Source organism: Colletotrichum phormii, assembly GCF_030913505.1.
Source record: "Colletotrichum phormii strain CBS 102054 chromosome Unknown BDP81scaffold_5, whole genome shotgun sequence".
Lineage (NCBI taxonomy): Eukaryota > Fungi > Ascomycota > Sordariomycetes > Glomerellales > Glomerellaceae > Colletotrichum > Colletotrichum phormii.
The window spans coordinates 1,484,761-1,503,962 of record NW_026851447.1 but is presented as its reverse complement, the minus strand read 5'-3'; the positions used below and the strand labels follow the sequence as shown (position 1 = coordinate 1,503,962).

Sequence of the window (19,202 nt, the reverse complement as noted above, 5' to 3'; positions counted from 1 at the left end):
TAAGTCACGCCGTGACTTTGTACCGTTACTTGCATTTGTAGGGCCCAAATGGCTTAGCCCTGCATCTTTTCTTTTCTCTTTAGCAATGACCTGTCACGAGGTTTCATGCTTAGTCTCAATACCATGGCATTAGCAGAAGGCTTTAGGGGAGTTGTATCATGTTAGAAGAGCCACATCATGTTTAAGGGGGGGAGAGGGCCGAAAGATGGATGGATACTTGGCTGCTTGGTCTTAGGACCGATGATCTTATTCGTTGCTCTTATCATCAGCTCGGACCGCGTCATCTGCGCGATCTTTCGATTCAAGTCGTGGTCGGACAATACCCAGGGATATATCTCCCATAGATACGAAATGAAAACATTCAGAGCGCCTGCATCCTTTCTTCTCGGCCGTGATGGTAGTTATCAAAGGACTGAAGTATGTCGTACATTCCGAACAGACCAAGCGTATAAAGGTCAATGCTTCGATTGATACTGGCGCGCCCAACAAGCCAGACTTAACATCGGAGCCATCTGTGTCGTCGCCGCAAGTCAGACCATTGACAAAATACATATTCACGATCGTCCATAATCGCGCTGGCAAAGCCACAACCAGAATAAACACTATCGAATCCGGTCTTCTCGAGCCGTCGCAAGCCCCTACCGTCCCTGCCCCGTCGTCGTTGCGCACTTGGACACAGATTCATCTAGGCCTTATCGTCTTTCAGAGTGTCAAATGAACAAAGTCGCTGGAAATCACTAGGTATCTCAACCGCTACTCCAAAGCCGTCTCCGTCGCCACAATGCAGAGGGATTGGGATGTGGCTAAGCAGACAGTGGTCCATGTCATGGTCGTTGGGCTTATCGGGAACAGGGTGGATAGCAGAGTCATTCCGGGCGCATGTGACCGCGCGGGGGTCATGTGCGTTCCCACCCCTTTTCCCCGTGGGATGTTTTGGGGTAGAACTATTACCTACACTACGTTATCTAGGCTCCTAGGCAAAGGAAGCAGAGGAACCCATCTCCCACGTGAGGCGGACCCGATGACCGGGCCATCCGAAACCCCCGTATCCGCCGCACGTCATACTTCTGGCTCGGCTTGCAAACGCTCTGTGGCAGTGGCGGTGATTATAACTGAGTTGGCAAACGCCTGAAGTGATTCAGGCTGAGACCTCACGCGGAACGTCGTACACGAAATGGTAACAAACGGAATCATCACCCTCGGTTGCCTTAGTATCAAGAAGGAAAACGTCACTTGCCCATTACTTCGACCCTATCTACCAGAAAAGCAGCAGCCGCCAAGGAGGGGAAACTAAAAAGAGAAGACATGTAGTTGGGGACAAACGCGCAGACACCCATACGTACGGCCCGCTGCGTTGCCTATGTGCTCGCCCCCTCGCCAATCAAGCTTCATTGCAAAGTACACGGTGCGCCAGCAAAACAAAGCCTACGCATGTAACACACGTCGGGATAGCCTCTTTGTCCCCTCTGCCCCCAGTGGTATCCCTAGAGGTCTCCCACCGAACGCCCCAGAGCCTGGCTTCTGAATCGTCGTTAGGCACCGGGGGTCCTGTCGTTTGCCGTGAACAACGCCATGGGTCCAGTTACAGAGGTATCTTGTGTCGATTGTGTGTGTGTGCAGTGCGGAGAAGGAGCTGGGACGAACCAAATCAACACTCATCTATGCGTAGAAGTATGGAAAGCAGCCTTTGCGCGGAAGGAGAGAAAAGCGAACGAAACAGCATCGTCCGAGCCAAATGTGATCCCTACACCGTCATGAGCTGTGCATTCCCTTCCTCGCCCATTCTGCCCAGCTGTATCCCCTCCGCCGAGAAAAATCCGTAAAATGCCATAGAACACAGGTAAGGAAAGCGGGCTTCGTAGAAATCAGGGACGATACGTTTAGCAGCAGCCACCTCCCGAGTTCGAGGAGACGCCGTGGCCGGGGCCGACTTGTACGGAGGGTTTCGTGTTGTTCGCGGTCGTGCTGCCCATGCGCTCCTTGATCTGGCGGGCCATGGTCAAGAAAGCCTGCTCGACGTTGCTGGCGTTCTTTGCAGAGGTTTCGAGGAAGGGGATGCCCAAGCTGTCGGCGAATTCCTGTTGGCAGGTTAGCAAACAAATGGTCATAACAAAGAACTTCACAGTCCGGGTGGGAGTTGTAAAGCAATGTGGCGCTTCAACAGCCGGCGGGGGTTATCTGACCTTGGCGACGGTGTACTCGACAACCTTCTTGTCGGACATATCGCTCTTGTTGCCGACAAGCAGCTTGTTGACGCCCTCGGTGGCGTATCTGTCAATCTCCTGAAGCCATTGCTTGACGTTGTTGAAGGAGTCCATGTCGGTGACATCGTAGACGACGCAGATGCCGTGGGCACCACGGTAGTAGGAGGAAGTGATGGTGCGGAAACGCTCCTGGCCGGCAGTATCCCACTACGAAGGAGACAAAGATGTCAGCATTTGCGACAGCCTCATTTCCTCGAAAATGATCGCCGCTTGGATCAACTCACGATTTGCAGCTTCACCGTCTTTCCATCGAGCTCTATCGTGCGGATTTTCTAAGTTTTATCGTCAGCAGCCGATCGGTCGGCGTTGGCAGAGCGGGAGTTTTCATACAAAGTCGACACCGATGGTGGAGATGTAGGACTCGGTGTAGGTGTCGTCGGCGAATCGCAACAGAAGGCAAGACTTTCCAACACCGGAATCACCGATGAGGAGAAGCTTGAAGAGGTAGTCGTACCTGCCGTCGGGTCAGTATCGGTGTCGAACCTAAATCACAGCGACTGGTTTCGCAATTTTCGCGACAACGCAGCGAAAAAAATATCGAAGAGGCGATATCGATGAGGGGGTAGGCTCTGTGAGAGAGAACAAGGTCAGCATAGCGGCGACTTCCGAGGGATTCCTCGTTTCGCAAGGAGGCGGTTGAGGCAACGTACTACTCGGGGTTCATTGTGAATAGCGGGGGGTCTGATGAAGGCTGGTAAGGGTCGAGAGATTCGGCGGATGTGGGCGCGCTTGGCGATTATATGGGCGTTGTGAAGGTGTTGGGAGGTTGATGGATTTCGGTGGTGTCGTGATGAGGTTCCAGGTTGTGAAAGCAACAAAGCCAGAGTCAGGACAGGTCAAGTGAGGTGGTAGGAGTCGGACGGAGTAAATGCAGGCTGCTGCTACGTCAAGGCTTCTAGCGCGGTGTATAGAGTACCAGTCGGGTGCCAGTCTCTGATTAGTGCTCGGTGTCCTGTGTGTCCAGTGTGTCCAGTGCGGTGTCCAGTGGGTTACCGCCTGGCGGAAGGAACAAAAGGACCCACGTTGACCTGAGCAGTCAGATGTCACTGACGAATGAAACCCCTTGGAGAGGCTTGAAAGACACGGGATCAAGCACGTGATGCATCTTTTTCAGTGTTCTGGACCGGCTTGAGTGGGGCGGTTCAGACACCTTTGTGACCTTGGAGACGGGAGGCAGGCACAGGCAAAGCGGGCAGGGACGACAGGCTGAGCCTGTCCTTATCCAGTGGTGTCCTCCAGGTGTCTGCGCCTCCACACTTCTGGGACATCGGATTTCGGATGCAGTACGTAAGCAGGTACCGGGGTCCGTCCTCGTTCCTGCAGTCCTTAATATCAGGGGGCCAAGTGCTATTCGTCTCCCATGAAACGCCTCCGCCAGTAGCTGCAACCTGCTGCGGAAGTTTCCTTTGAAATGTCGGGTGGTATCTGCTTTGGGGGCTCTTTCGAGGTTGGAAAGCTTGTGTCGTTTCTATCTATCAATCTCGGGTCTAACATCTCCCAATACCCTTGCTCTTCATGAGGCATTACCACACAAAGCAAGTCTTGAACAACACGGAGATCTCCAGAGACCTTCACAGGTAATCCTTCATCGGATTGGAGAGGCCGTTCGTGCCAAGACTCCACATTCTGCGGTTCATGTGGAGCTCCCCAAGTCTTGAACCTCACTCGTCCCGCATACCTAGTACTCACCTACACATGCAACCCTTGGCTTGCTATTCATCCACCTCTGATATCTGACAAGGTTGATGATGGTAAGAGTAGGAACACACAAAGGTAGCACTGCTAACCTCAAAGATGATAAATCCTTTTGCTCTTCCTCCTCATGAAACTTAGTTTCCGTTTACAAAGTATGAGTCCCGACTGCTATTGACTTATCACTTCTCACTACTCTCTGCTTCACCTTTGCAAGATGCCGATGGCTATGTTGTCGTGGAGTGGCCCTGAGCGTCGAATAGTAATGACTAGTAGGCATCATTGAGTGACGAATCCATCTCTGCGGTGGTATGGTCGTCGATTTTGACAGCCGGTCAGTCAGTCTTCATCCACAATTGAGACTGCGCATGATCTCAAAATCTGTGAGGCAGCTGCGACTTCAGTCGTCATCGGTCTCCTTTTTTGTCACAGCTTTCAGTCCAGCCATGGTCACCGAAAACTCGACGGCGCCATCCAGACCCTGTCCCGTAGCTTTCGCGTGAGGGGCAAAGACCACTTTCATCCATCGTCGCCAATTCTTGAGCGCCGGCATGCCCCGATCATCGGCTTCATCTTCTATGTGCCGGTGCACCCCATACACGGGCTTCTTGAAAAGCGCGATGCGACACGCAATCTGCGTTGACCATACAAGACCTAGACTGGGCGTCTTGAGTCCGTAGTCGGCTAACGGATCGTCGCCCCATCCCGTAAACCACCGTTGCTGGTGGTCAAATGCGAGCGCGGGAGGTGCAGGCGGGCCAAAGTCATCCAGGCCGGGAGGTTCAGGCATGCTAGAACGAACATGCTCAGCTATGGACGATGTGGGCTCGACCGCCGACGGAGAGAAAGCTCTCGGCCCTCTGCTCCGTGATGCTAGTGGACTTTCTTGCGTGAAGCTTGGAGCAGCAGCCGTAGGCGCCGCCCTAGGGGTTGCCATCGGCGCAAAAGGACTGGAGAAGCGATCGGCGACTTGGTTGGCGACAACAACAGCCAAGTTGTATTTTTGGGCCAGCTCTCTAAGCAAAGCTCCAAGTCGCGTGAGCTCGTTGCTGCGAGCTCCCATGTTTGACCCATGATTGCCAAGAGCCCCCCGCTCAAATTCGGCTCGATAATTAGAGGCGACGGAGTCCAGAACGATGAGTCCAGTGTTCCGTCTCTCAACCTCTACGGGGACGTGAAATTGGAGAATGTGCTCTTGCGACTCAAGGTCGGGTGTCGATGTGCTGAGGATACCGTCCAGAGACGGTTTGTCTTCCGGTGAGAGGTCGGCAAACCGCGGGTTAGATGACAGTATTTGCGACAGGCGTTTGGTGGACAACTGAGCCTCCGTTGTGATGTATATGGCCGGCCGCCCCAAGCCGTACGGCGGCGGTAATTGAACAGCCAGTAACAAGGATAGCAGAAATTGCGTTTTTCCAGCGCCACTTTCGCCCGTGATCTCGGTCACGTAGCCGGCTGGAATTCCTCCCCCCAAAGCTCGGTCAAGAGAATCGTCTAATGTGCTGATGGTTGACCATTGATTCTCGAGGTCCGTCAGAGAGCGCTTGAGAAACCGGCTGGCATTTGGCGGCTCGTTGGCAGAGCTGAAGTCGCGGTGAAGGGCATCGACGACGGCGGCGCAAAGTCTTTTGATGTCAAGCAAGGGCAGCTGAGTACGCTTTCCTATGTCAACGACATCCTGAGTCAGTAAATCTGTAACGGAAAGCTGATGGCGTTCCAGAGTTTGCAATAGTGCAGCAAACTGCCTAACAGGGAAGTCAGGTATCAGTTGAAGCAGGTCGGACATGGCACGTGAAGGGAGTCTGGCGTCATGAATTGTTGAATGGCCTCTGTATGCTCTCCAAAGTCTTTAGGTCCCGATATGTTCTGTGATGTTGGTGTATTCAGATGGCAAGGCCAAGTAGATGAGATGGGATGTGAACAAGAGTCGTCTCAAGAGCTTGGATGCCGTGATGAGGGGTTCAGCCAGTCGCAGTCAACAGAGATGAAATGTTCGTAGTATCTGGTCGCCAAGGAAGCTTCGGTGCCCCTTATCGCAGCGTGTCGATTGAGCGAAATGGGAAGTTGTGGCCAGGATTTGTCTTGCAAACAGGCGTGGATTCACCTACTCGTGTATGATACTGATGCACGCTATCATCTAGGCAGGGTCAATGGAGAGGTTGATGATTCTTCGGCTACCTAGTCGTGAAAATCGCTGATTATGTCATCACACCCACTGGCTGGCTGAGGTCGGCTAGCACTGGCACATACATACATTACCTTAGGTAAAACACCTAGCCAAAACAGCCAGTCTCTTTTTGCTACATGTACGCCTTATAAAATTGTCCTGATCGTACAACTGCCCGACCTTTTTTTCCTTTTGCCTTTTTCCGAGTATATGATGCAGGCGGGCTATGCTTGCTCTCACGCTCCCGAAGCCTTGTTGTTAACGTCTGTCGCGGGGTTGACGGGATAGTACCCTTACCTATAGGTAGTCCTGCTTGGGCATTGGCGTAGACCTCTTACATGGTACTCGCCGTCGTTGGCGACCGGGCAGCGCGCAAGCAGAAGTCGTGTACGATAAGACGCGTCCCTGGATGGCCCGGGTTCGGTACTAGGTCGGCCAAGATTACCAGGTAGAGGAGACCAAATCCCCTCTCTTCTTCGAGCGGAAATAAAAACAGAAGATGATTCTTCTTCGCCACTCTCGGCCCACGATTCCCTTCGTGGCCCTCGGCCACACCCATCCTGATCCTGGGATTTCTGACACCAACGCTACCGGCCTATTCCATTGAGGCATTAGTACATCTCCGCGACTTCTTTGGCAAAGGCCCAGTAGCATTGAGTTGATTGTAAAATTATCTCGATGGGCCATGACCTCTCAGTAGGTCTTTTTTGATTGTGATACTACCTCCACGGGGATTCGAACCCGTTCCTTGGTACCCATCATCTTGATCACGCAGGACAACGATATCAGGGCCGTCAGCTGCCGAAGCGCAAACGCCCAAGATGCTTTTAGACCGAAGTCTAAGGCTTTTGCCCATGGAAAAAAGGAGGCCAAATGGAAGGGGCTCTTGCTGCTGGTGATGGCAAGAAGGAGTCGAGGATACAACCCTAACAGTGGAGTCAGACGTATAGCGGGTCATGGTCTAAAAGCGGTTAGATCAAGAGCTGATTACCAATTATAAAGCGCTCTTGCTTTTTGTGGGAGCCACGCAGGGACATCATGCAATAGCGCACTATCTAAGTGGAAGGTGCCCTCCTTCCCTCTGCCTGCCTGCCTGCCTGCCGCAAACCTTCCACTGCCTTGATCTCACCCTGCTTCCATTTCATCCTCCTCTACTACTCCCACAACACATCCTGCACTGCAAAGTTTCACTCCCAATTTGAAAATCCCACCTACAAGCCAAAGCAATCAAAGGCAACCATCCGACAGAGAAGTAAGCATTGAACTTCTAACGCTGTTATTGACGATAACCATTCTGACATCTATCCAATAAGAATGGCCGCCCCCAGAGACAACCACTTCAACCAAGCTTTCCAAGACAGCATCTGGTCTCTTCGCTAGGGAAGAAGACTTCTGATATTGATGAACATCAATTTCGCTGTCCGTCGCGATGCAGTAGAGGCAAAGGTCCGGTCTCTGGTCCCCACGCCCGCGGCTCCTGGCGACATCGTCTTTTTCTGGCCGCCTAAACATATGCTTCGCAACGGGCGCCAAGGCACATGGGACAACTCTACGTGGGGTTCGCAACCAGGCCTGACTGCACCGCGGCACTCGAAGCACTCGGGCCCCGGTTTGACCTTTCCGGCCGAATGGTTACCGTGGAGAAATCGAAAAGAATAAGGGGTGTAAGTGTGCATCAAGCTCATTGTCTTTTATTCATGCTAAGAAATCCACAGCGTCGACCACTGCTTCAAGCCGCCGTCACCGCCGACGCTGCTGCCAATGCTGCTGCCGCCATAAACGCTTCCTCTACGGCGGCTATTAGTACACCCTGTCGCATAGACATCGACGAGATCCCAGCGCATTGGGAAGAGGATCTCACAGCTCCCAGTCCAACTCTCGCCACAGGCGCTACTCCAACGGTGTCTACTTATTATACCGACATGGTCACCGTCGAATGTGACATGGATTAACAGCCGATATATGATTCCGAATGAGCTAGTAACGAACGGGTGCCAGAAACCTCGGGCGAGAAGCCAGAACAACGACCAACGAACGGCGGGGAACCTCTGATCATTCTCAGGGGTCAAACACTTCTTTACATCCTCTCCTCTCCCCCCGGGATCAAACCCTTCTTCACTCCTCCATGGTGGGCTACCCTTATCACTACGAACTATAGGGGCCAAACCCTTCTTCACTCCCCCATGGTAGGCTACCCCTATACTCCATTATGGACTACAACCTTAGACTTCGGTCTTAAAGGTCGCTTTGGTAGCTCTGCGGAGTGTGGGTTCGATTCCCATAGCGATCATGAAAGTTTTACATACCTTCTTCTTTGATGGGTCAGACTACTGAGCCTCAGCCTAAAAGATTGCTTGGTAGCTCTGCGGAGTATGAATTGGATCTCCTAGCGATCACTAAAGAAGCAGCAGGACACATACACAGCCATCAGGTAGAGTTCTGACACTATTTGATAACATGGCTCAGAGATAACCACTCACTAGGGAGACGATTTCAGGAGACACATTGTCTCCGCCTTCAAATCTTCGGCCGCGACGTGCTCAACGAAAGCAGTGAATAGCTTGGTGTACGGTTCAAATCGACCGCCAAAAAGGACTCATGAATTTACAATATGGGGCTCTTTCCAAAGAATTCATTCGGGCAGTCGTCATTGCTGAGGAAAGACACACCTCGGCGCTGCATCTGTTCCAACACTCAAGAGCTTTGAGCAGTGTTGAGCCTAGCGAGACTCGATGTCGATAAGAGCTCGGCAGGGGACTATCAAAGGATTCATACTAACTCTTCAACGGCACCTTGTGTAGACATCCTCGAGGCACCTCTCTGACATCACTCCGTACTTCTCAACGACTTGTCTGGCCACGTCAGCCATCGAAGCTCGACCAGCCCGTCCGAATGTCCGATACTTATTCCCGATTGGCGTGAGTGTTGTCTTCGTTGTTCATCACACATTCCCTCACATGCTCTGGGAGCAGATCGAGATGGAGCGTATGTCTCGTAGAACCCATGATGTGCAGACGAGAGCCGCCAGTCATCCGCTTGGGCAAGTGGACCAAACAAGCACGGCTGGCTCCGTTATTCTGGTTGATGAAACCAGTCTTTTCCTGCGGCGAATCGATCATCTTCAATTTGACCTTCGGCTATGTCCTCGAAATTTGACTCGAAGGCGTCGGCGAAGGGATCTGCGGGCTTGTTGGATATGCCGTGGTAGGACAATCGAGTAGAGACGAGTAATGGGGATGGCAAAGCTCTGGCAGGGCAAACAACGCACACGTGAACGACGAAGACTGAGAGAAGCGAATCAGACCCTGATCTTCTCGCAATCAATCGCCAGGCTGGTGTAACTAGTACATAAAAACAACGGAAAACATTTCGTTGGGCCAAACCTCTTCTAGCTGTAGTTCCGCTACCGGATCCGATTTTTCAAAAGCCCCAGAGTTATGCAATCTTCGTCCTTACCTTACATCAGTAGCTAAGTCAGGCTGGACAGAGCATGGTATCAATTCTACGTCCAGGCCTAGCATTGTATGAACGACACCCAATCTCCAAGTTAGAATACCAATACCAGGAATGATCCCAGAGCTGAACACACATGTAATTGCCCTGCCAACCGAGCCCAACGGTCGCCAGCAAAGGCGCCCAGTCTACCGAGCAGTAGCTAAGACCATGGCTTCTCACCTCTGACAATTGGCGATTGATTGCGAGAAGATCAAGACCTAACTTAACCACCGAGTCCGAAATCAATTGAACCATGGGGCTATATTCTCATCTCAACCTGACTTAAAGAAACAAGCACAGGCCCGAGGCTGAAGCCTGATTCAGGCGGAGGTCTTGTCTAATGAGCAAGTGCGAGAGAGGACTAGTGCAGCATGCCTTCGTCTAAAGCCAGTCCACGCTGGAATAAGGGCGTCAGACTCACATGCCGGATAGCCCCCGATCAACACGCTAATAACGGGAGACCCGACTTCCAACGGCAAGGTCTGATGCTTATAGCACCCTCAGTTCCAGGAAGGATCCGATCTTCACCTTCGGCGCCCTCTTGGGTATGTCGCGAAGAAACCGGAATCCACTGGCCCATTCATTAAAGTTCGTCATGTGTTCTTCGAGAAGAACCTGGATTTAGGCAACAGTATTGCCGCAGCTTTCAGATGTACAGAGTAATACAGACTTGCACGACAGCCGCCAATACCTCATTCGAGTGTTTTCTATTTGACGGCGCTTGAAGCGAGTCTTTGTAGCTTCGAGTATGGCCACACTCCTCCGCACATAGGTTACTTCTCGGGGGTTGGATAATCTACTATTCCTCGGATGTCCAATGTTTCTTGCCCAACAACACTTTGTCCCCCGCTTCTACTTTTCTGCTAGGTACGTCTTTGTCTCCACGCTACCTCCGCCATTCTAAGCTTGCTCACCCTTGGTACACCAGTTCCAGTGGCGTTCTTCCCTTCTCTTTCTGCCCACGCTAAACGTATTCTTGTTTTTCAGCTTTGGCAAGCCACAGTGGTCTATCTCTGTTACGATTGGCCTGGTTGGACCCAAGATGCCTGACTAGCCGATCCTCCCAGAAAACTAAGCTCATTAGCTAGTCTAGGGCTGAGCAATTTGCGGATCTGCTGTTGAAGTCAACCCGAGCCTGAACCGGTCCCGGGGCGGTGCTTACATCTCATGGCTCTCTATCAAGACGGCTCGTACCTTGAACCAGTGCCCCGAGAGCACCCTTTGTGGGACAACAACGATGGAAACAGATGCGCGAACACAACGAGGGCTAGGTTTATAAACACGGCGCTCAGCCCATCCGCTCTACGAGCTGTTTCCCTCGTCTCTTTCTGTCTTGTTTGGTCTCTCTCGGATTAACGGCGCACATTACTGTTATCCAAGTACTCGCCAGTCTCATTGAAACTGCTCAAAGGTCGAACAACATGGTGAACACATTTCGGTCCATCGCTGGCTTGGCGGCTCTCTCAAGCTTTGCCAGCGCCAAGCTCTACGAACTCCCTCAAGCCACCACTTCATTCAACTTTCCCCTCGACCAATTCAGCCCTCAGCCGACCAAAGCCCCGGCGTACGCTGACTTGAGGAAAAGACAATCATCGACGACGACCACCGTACTCGTTGCGCCAGATAACACTTGCGGTTACATCTCTGGGCGTGCCGGTGCGGCGTACACCTGCGGAACCGCCGCCAGCTGCATCTTCTTCACATCGGTGAACAGGAACACCCCCGGCCGAGTTGCCTGTTGCGACGCCAGCGACTGTGGCGCCCGCCGGACATGCTACGATTCTAAACAGGTCTCCTCGTCGAGTCTCTGCGATGGTGGCTGCCTTGTTGATCGCTTCACCTTGAAGTGGTATGTATGCCCTTGAAGATGATTCTCTCTCCTGACACCCCTCGTATTCCACAATACTAACATGGTATCTAGCACCAACACGGCCCGGCCATACTGCAATACCGTTTCTTTTGCGGATGGCATCTTTGACTATTGGTGCAATACGGCAGAGATATCAACCCCGCAAGCCGCGACGACCACCTATGCGGGCGGACCGGCGCGCAACTGGACCCCATTGGCACTGACAGACGACACCTCGTCCAGCAGCGTCATCCGGCCAGCCAGCTCTGGAGTAATCACAGGAACCGCTAGCGGCTCGGTGTCCGCGCCCTCCATAACCACGTCTCCTGACAACGACAATAATGGCGGCATCAACAATAACAACAATAACAACAAATCTTCGACCCCCGTAGGTGCCATCGTCGGAGGCGTCGTCGGCGGCATCGCCGTAATCGCCCTCATCGCCTTTGGAATCTTCTTCATTCTCCGCAAAAAGAAGAAGACGCAGCAACCCGGACCCGGACCTCACGGCCAGCCTCCCATGATGAACCAGCAGCAGCAGCAGCAGCAGCAGCAGCAGCCACCCCCAATGGGCTACGCACCAGCACCTCAGGGCTCGCCGGCACAGTACGCCGGCCAAACGCAGACGCATTCCTACTACGAGCCAAAGTACGACGGCCAGGGCGGATACCCGCAGCAGAACTACGGCGACACGCCCCCTCCTCCTGGTCAACAGGGAGGCGACTACCAGCAACCCTCCTACAACGGCAACATGGCGGTCCCCGACCGCGCGGACACCACGAGCCCCAGTGCCATGTCCCAGGCGACGCACAGCAACCGCCTCAGCACGCAACCCGTCAGCCCGAATCACCCGCAAGGCGGGTTCCAGCGGTTTGGCGGTGGTGGGCAGCAGCCGCAGCCGACTATTCACGAGGCACCTGCGAATGGTGATGGGCACAAGGGACAGATGCACGAGCTTGCCTAGTTGCAGTTGTGCGGCGGCCAAATGCTTCTGTCGATCTTGATCGTCGATGTTACGACATTAGACTTTTGTGGATTCTGTGTATACTTTTGTGTGTTTTACTAGGGAATGTTTCCTCTTGGAAGCGGTAAGGTGGTTGGGCTACACAGAAAGTGAAGAAACTACCCGGGTGTTGTCCTAGGTGAATTCGGTGTGTTGGTGTTGTATTAGACTTGGACTTTATGATTTATATTCTAATAGAGGTTGGTTCTTCCTCTGTCTCCCAAGATTCTGAGCATGATTCTGAGAGGAATTGCGAGGAATCGATTCATTCACCCTCATGTGGCTGGATTGACGTTTCACTATGGCTCACAGAGTTTTAAAACGTGTAAAGATTTTACTCGGCGCGCAGCAAGCACAGCAGGTACAGCAAGATCGTGTGACGTGTATGGACCAATATAAGGAGGTTATCAAGTAGGTGACAAAAGAGAGTTCCATCCAACAAGTGTTCCACTTCCACCTGATCACTAATTACCTTGTAGCGGATGGCAGCATGGGTCCAACGCCTTTCGATCATCCATGGAGTCGGGGTCCGGCGTGCAGGGTTGGCTTGATGACCTTCCAGAAAACATTGCCTTGACTTCTTTGCGCTGCTCGACGGCCAAATCTTTTTTTTTATTTTTATTTTTTATAACAGGCAAACCCAGGTCCAAGAAGTGCCGAGAACACCATTCTTCTCCGAGTTTTAGACTTCCTGCTCGAATCTTTCGCGCCTTTGCAAGACGACATAGGAGGCGCTCATCAGAGTCAAGTGGTCTGAGCTATTGCAAGCAAAGCATGCCTTGGCGAGGTCTGAGGCTTGTTGATACCCTTCTGGTCGAAAGAAAGACAGACGTACACTGACTGCGTAGAACCGCGATGTCGATGATATATCCCTTGTACCGCTCAATAAGCACCTTGCCTCTCTATACTAATCAACACCGCCGGCTCTATTGATACCACTGCCTCTATCAACACCATTACTTATATCAACATCACTACTACTATCAATACCACTACTGATATTCAAGGTAGCTTGCTCTCTCTCTAGAATGTATTCTATACAGAATATACCCCAAGAGACGTGATTAGGGGATGATGATAAAGGATGATGTCACGGCATAGTGTTCTAGTGGATAGTATCCACGAACGGGTCGTGATCAACATGTCTAGGCCGAGGCAGTATCTGCACTTTAGCACAGCAATCAAGCCAGAATGGCTCATTGATCTCCCAGACTTCCAGGAAACCCGATTGCCAAAGAGGGGATATGGACGGTATATATACGTAAATGTGAAGAAGCTTCCTCGATCGCGCGAGAAGCAGTCTTGGGCTTGGAAACACCAACTAGTCTTCTTTCCTCTACATCCTTTCCCTTGCAGGGTTCCAACGTCAAACCCTTCTTCACATCCTTATCACCGCAGGGTTATACAACACCCTTCTTCTCTCCTTCGAAGAACACCCGCGGCCCGGACACCAACACTAATAGTCAATCAGCCGCAGCTTCTTCCCAATCTCCCTCCGGCGCGCCTGTACCGCCGCGCGCTCAGAGGGCTTCGTCTCCCCGGGGTCCATGTTCTCCCCGCGAGCCTTGAGTGCTTGGAGAAGCATGCCTGCGTCAAAGAAGCCGTCTAATCACATGACGTATTAGCAAAAAGTCATTCGAATCAAGGAAATTCCCCATCAAGATACAAGGGAAACAAACAGAAAGAAAAGAAAAAAAAAGAAGAAAAAAACTTACATCCTCCAAGCTCATCATCCTCGCTAAGCGTAACACTCTCCTCCGTAGGCGACTGCGTTCCCGTAGAAGACCTCGCGACGGAGGGCTTGATGGCGTCGTGCGCGGTGATGAGGCGGCCGCGCGACTTGATCCCCTTGGGCGGCTTCGGCCTCGCCTGTAGATCGAGCTCGCGCGCGCGGGTCTGCTTAGCAGCACCCATGCCCGCGCCACCGGTGCCGCGGCGGGATGTGATGCGGAGGATCCGCCGCACCTCGAGGAGGTAACTCTCGAGCGTGTCGACGAAGCGCTTCGTCTGGCGGTGCTTGCTCGACACGCAGATGGAGATGCCCTCGTCCTTGATGATGTACCCGATGCCGAAGCCGTCGCCCGATGTGGGGCCGAAGCCGAATTGTCGCAGGGACGGGTTACCGCAGTTGGACGTCGACATGATTGTGTTGTTGAGCCTGTCCCACCCGGAGTCGGCGAAGATCTGCGGCATCGCGGCCTGGTTGTTGCCGTTGCGCGAGTTGGTGCTGTCGCCGCGGGCGCGGCCGGTGGAGGAGGACTGTAGCTCGGCGCCGTTGAGGGAGAGGACTGAGTCCCGGCCGGGGCTACCGACGGCGGACTCGCTGACGTCCTGCTCAGAGAGAGCGTCGATGGGGCTCGAGTAGCCGTTGGAGCTGCCGGAGAGCTCGTCGTCCATGGAGCGCTGCCAGGTGCAGAAGAGGGCGTAGAGGTGGCGGTCGCAGCCCTCTGCTCTGGCGCACTCGCGGGTGCTGTTGACGTGTCGCTGGCACGCCTTCCGCAGGGCCTCGACCTTGTGCTCGGCTGGGTTGTCGGCCCAAAACGTCTGGACAAAGTTGACCGACTCGTCTGAGACGCTGCGGATGGCCTCGGTGCGGCCGTGGAGGAAGATCTTGGTCATGGCGGGCTCGTAGGTGCACTCGACGCGGCCGTAGAGCCCGTAGTAGGCGGCTTGGAAAGCCATCTGCACAAAGGCGTCGGGGGAGAAGCCCATGGAGGTCATAAAATTCTTGCCGTAGTGCTTGAAGTCAAGCGTCTTGAATTCGTTCTGCTCAATGAGGTCGGCGAGGCGGGTCTCTGCAAAACGGACTGCGACGCTGAGCTCCGGGTTCATGTTCCACTCGAGCTTGTGCGGTGTGGTGTTGACCTCGCCGAAGCTGTCCGGATCGCGCTTCGCCGGGTCCGGGCTGGTGGAGGCCCAGAGGGTCGGGGCTTGACCGTTAATGGTCCGGGCAAAGCGGAGGATGGTATCCGTGTAGACATCGCTGGCGAAACGCAGGACCGTGTGGCCGTCGACGCCGGTGTGCTCAAAGTTGATTCCTGCACTGCCGTTTTTGCATACAATGATCTGCAGCTTGTCGTACCATCTGTTGGTGCAGGTTCCGATTTGTACACCCTTCTCAACCAAGCTAGTGCCGCACAGCATGTTACCACAAAGAGCGTCGGCGTCAACCGGCTCGGTGTAGTCGAGACACAGAACGAAAAGGGCCGAATCGACAATCCCCAAACAGTCGGCGTTGTTTGAACCCTCCTCCCGGGTCAGGACATCTCTCAGTCCCGACCAGATCTTCCGGTTTTCCGTGCTGAGGACGCCGAGGGCCCCCTTGGCCGCATCCTGAATCGGCGTCTGGGCAGCGTCGTCGATAATGGTCTGCAGGTTGATGGATACATCTTTCTCGCTCATGATGAGGTCGTGGTTGTCGTCCAAAACGTCGAACCAGTAGAATTGGCCGTGGCACATGACAATGATGTGCTTCGACTCCGGGTCCTGCTCGATTTGGCATCCATTTTCCGTGGGTACACGTGCTGTTCCGAAGAGCCTAGAGTATTGGTACATGCAAAGAGGCTGGCCCTTGACCGTGTCTGGAGGCAATTCCTCCTTGCGGACTGCTCTCACAAACTCGAGGGCCGACACCACGAGCGATGCCGCTCGGGTCACTTGATTGTTTCTTGCAGGAGTGGGATCATCTTCTAGTAGGAAAAACGGGTTGAGGTTGAGAACAACCGGGTTATCAAAGTTTAGGTATGAATCATACCCTTACAAAGTGGCTTGTTAGTCAAGATTGAGACGAGGGATGTAGATGTGCTTACAAAATTGTTCAATATAACTCGTCTTGTCCTGGGCGTACGTCTTCAGCTTGTCCTGCAGAGCCGGGCCATCGTGCTTCAGGAAGTCCTGTAGCGCCTGCTTGGTCTCTGAATGTTCCCGTGCAGACTGTAACGGCTTGAGGGCAGTGAGATACTTTTGTGCGGTGGTTTCCAACTCGGGGATGGGCAGGTGCTTGAGCTTCTCCTGGGCAGCGAATGTGACACCGCCCTCGACGGACTTGTCTTTGTACACTGCCATAGAGCGGGTGGCCTCTGTGCTCTGCTTCGGTTTTGACTGCTCGACTTGTTTCCAAAGATCTAAAGTATCTGGTATGGAACGAGGAACCGAGGATGGAGGAATAGCCTTTTCGAGAGTCTCACCGAGTGGCCTAGGTCGCGAAAAGATTCTGACTTGAGTGGGCATGGTTGTTAGCGGAGGGTGACTCCTTTTCTTATGCGTAGAGAGGCGAGACGTTGGTGCTGATGTTTAATCCGCGCAGCGCCGTGCGGTAGAAGTAGTGGCAATCTTGGAAGAAAATTGGTGGCATTACACTAGATGTTGCTACAACATCTGGACGACTATGGGCAGTGTAGTAGGGGGGGGGGGAGAGAAAAGAGGAGACAGCTCGGCTACAAGAAGGGAAATGGACTAGGGATATATCGACGGGCCTAGGGAAGTTCGGAGGAGAGAGAGGGAGAGGCTGACAAAGTGAAGTCAGGATGGTAGGCACTAGCATACTGAGAAAGGCGCATCTGTAAGGCGGATGGAATAGGTACGAAGTACAGACGAGATGGGATCAAGTGGAACCCTCCCCCCTCCACAAAGACGACTGGGATGGGGCTGGCGTGCAGATACCAATTCACCCTGGGGTCCCGGGGTATCATCTCGAGGAACAGGACGCCCTTTCACATGTGGAACAGAGGTCTCGAGTGATGGCACCGCAGGGCCGGAAGCAAGCGCTTAATTGGGCTGGCGGAAGACAGGAAACGGGGAGGGGACGGGCACTTTGGGAAATCCGCGCTGGCTAGGTCAGGCCCTGGGAGGCAGAGGGGTGCTTGGCTTGTGAAACTCGCTCCGCAGGCCCGACGCGAAATGATAATATGGGTGCGGCCAGTTTCGTAATCTGCCGAGACTTTATGGATAAAAGACGAAAGCCAGACAGGGGAAAGGAAAGCAATGTCACCTACCGGCGCAGTCGAACCAGTCAGTGATTTGCGGCCGCTGGTTATCTTTTTAGATGAAGATGTTGAACGTAGTTGGGGCGGAGAATGCGGGTGAGGCTGATGACTTGTCAAGTTGATGTTCGCTTCTGTACAGTATCTTAGTTAGAAACGGTTGGGCTTTTGGTCAAGACGTTCTGCCTAGTCGTCCCCGGTGAAGCCATCTGTCAGATGGACCTAGCTAGCACGAGGACAAGCAGAGACAGAGAGGCACAGGTCAGTATGGGCACCTGTCACTCACCTTGTTACACTCTTCACACAATCAGATTGTCAATGGTGTCCCCAGGCTACTACTACTACTACTACTACTGTAAGGGACTGGGTTGACCACGAGGAGCGAAGAGGAGTCGATACAGGTTGACGGGGATGCAGGAAATAGAATTCGAGGACTAGTTCCGGGATGCGACTCGACGTTACTGGGAGTGAACGGGTTGTCGGCTATGATGAAGGCGGCGGCGGCGGCGCGGAGAGAGAGGGAAAGAAGAGAGTGTGAGTGTGAGCGTGGGCGTGGGCGTGTGCGGGGTGCGTGAGAGGATGAGTGAGTGAGTGAGTGAGTGAGTGAGTGAGTGAAGGGTGTGATGCAATGAAGGCGATGGGCGCTTCTGGAAATCCGACGTCAGGCCCCACAAGCAGGTGCAGGCGCAGGTTGCAGATGATTTGTCTTGTAATACTCTTGGAGTCTTGGTATCCGTAGACTTGGGGTTGGGGAAAAGTGCTTGGCTGAGCCAATTCAGGCTGGGAACCCCACGGGGTCGTGGACGTGGACGTGGACGTGGCGTTGGTGATTGTGAGTGAGCCTTTCGGGCGAAGGGGAATAGGGCAAGAACGTGGCAATGGACGGCTCTGGTTGGACGGACGAATCGAGCACCGGTTTGGCATGCGCGTAATGCGACCTGGGTGTACAGAGAGTACTGTACAGAAGGACCAGGCCGGGGCACAAGGATTGGGAGTGTGTGTGGGTTGTGAGTTGCGACACACCACGAATGCGCTTGGCGGCTGACTGATTCGGCGCGAGGGTTGTGCTGGCGCGGGTTTTGCTCGTGAAAGACGCCGGAGAGACACGGAGGCTAGACGAGGAAGTTGGATGGGTGGACGGATGGATGGATTGGTGAAGACTGATGTTCCAACTGCCTTGGAGTAGACCTCTTTAGCAAACCCGAGTAGCTGTATCCGTACCGGAATCCAGGTTGATCATCGATGGCGAGCCGGTTCAAAGTTGAGAAACATGAGAGATAGTCTCAGTCGCATTCCACGAGTGGCGGTCGAAGAGAAGAACCGGAGCCGGAGAGAGAGAGAGAGAGAGAGAATGAGAGAAAAGAGGGGAAGCCGGAAATTGTGGGTAACAAATCGTTTACTTCAGTTCCCCCGCGGGATGAGTTAATTGGAGAAAAGGCCAGGGGTCCAACGAGGAAGGTGTACTTCGTACTCCGTACCACGGTACTTGCTTCGTCTTTCTTCCCTTGGGCGATGACAACAAGCAGCAGTGACGGCCACAAAGGCAAGTAGAGAGATAGAGCCTGTATTCGTGCTGCGTTTTAAACTTGCAACCTTGCTGTGGATCGTGGTTGTGGGTTGCGGCTGTTATCGAGTCCCAGTTACTGACATGTGCCCAGTTGCGAGCCAAGCAACTACGGCGGCGATCAGGACCAGCGGAAAGTCTGTCCAGCTTGCTTTGAGGCGGTTGGGGTCCAGTTGGTCTTGTCTG

The 19,202-nt window shown here is 53.4% G+C and overlaps 4 protein-coding genes across 4 annotated transcripts; 1 reads left to right on the top strand and 3 right to left on the bottom strand.

Annotated features, from left to right (window-relative positions):
* Positions 1 to 1,880: 1,880 nt before the first annotated feature.
* Positions 1,881 to 2,928, bottom strand: BDP81DRAFT_391761 (ras family protein; the record flags this gene model as incomplete). Its single annotated transcript, XM_060587584.1, has 5 exons — positions 1,881 to 2,078; positions 2,184 to 2,411; positions 2,489 to 2,536; positions 2,595 to 2,718; positions 2,918 to 2,928. 5 exons carry the CDS (start codon positions 2,926 to 2,928, stop codon positions 1,881 to 1,883), a joined length of 609 nt encoding a protein of 202 aa, XP_060448294.1.
* Positions 2,929 to 4,139: 1,211 nt separating this feature from the next.
* Positions 4,140 to 5,864, bottom strand: BDP81DRAFT_181628 (DNA repair protein RAD57). Its single transcript, XM_060582291.1, has one exon. It carries the CDS (start codon positions 5,740 to 5,742, stop codon positions 4,357 to 4,359), a length of 1,386 nt encoding a protein of 461 aa, XP_060448293.1. The 5' UTR covers positions 5,743 to 5,864; the 3' UTR covers positions 4,140 to 4,356.
* A 4,921-nt stretch (positions 5,865 to 10,785) lies between these two features.
* BDP81DRAFT_404381 (uncharacterized protein) lies at positions 10,786 to 12,431 on the top strand (the record flags this gene model as incomplete). The annotated part of the gene is made up of 2 exons (XM_060588907.1): positions 10,786 to 11,467; positions 11,540 to 12,431. The coding sequence occupies exons 1-2, from the start codon at positions 11,040 to 11,042 to the stop codon at positions 12,429 to 12,431; spliced, it is 1,320 nt and encodes a 439-aa protein (XP_060448292.1). The 5' UTR covers positions 10,786 to 11,039.
* A 1,495-nt stretch (positions 12,432 to 13,926) lies between these two features.
* On the bottom strand, positions 13,927 to 16,700 carry BDP81DRAFT_312844 (choline/Carnitine O-acyltransferase; the record flags this gene model as incomplete). The annotated part of the gene is made up of 3 exons (XM_060583843.1): positions 13,927 to 14,075; positions 14,186 to 16,225; positions 16,280 to 16,700. 3 exons carry the CDS (start codon positions 16,698 to 16,700, stop codon positions 13,927 to 13,929), a joined length of 2,610 nt encoding a protein of 869 aa, XP_060448291.1.
* Between the last annotated feature and the right edge of the window lie 2,502 nt (positions 16,701 to 19,202).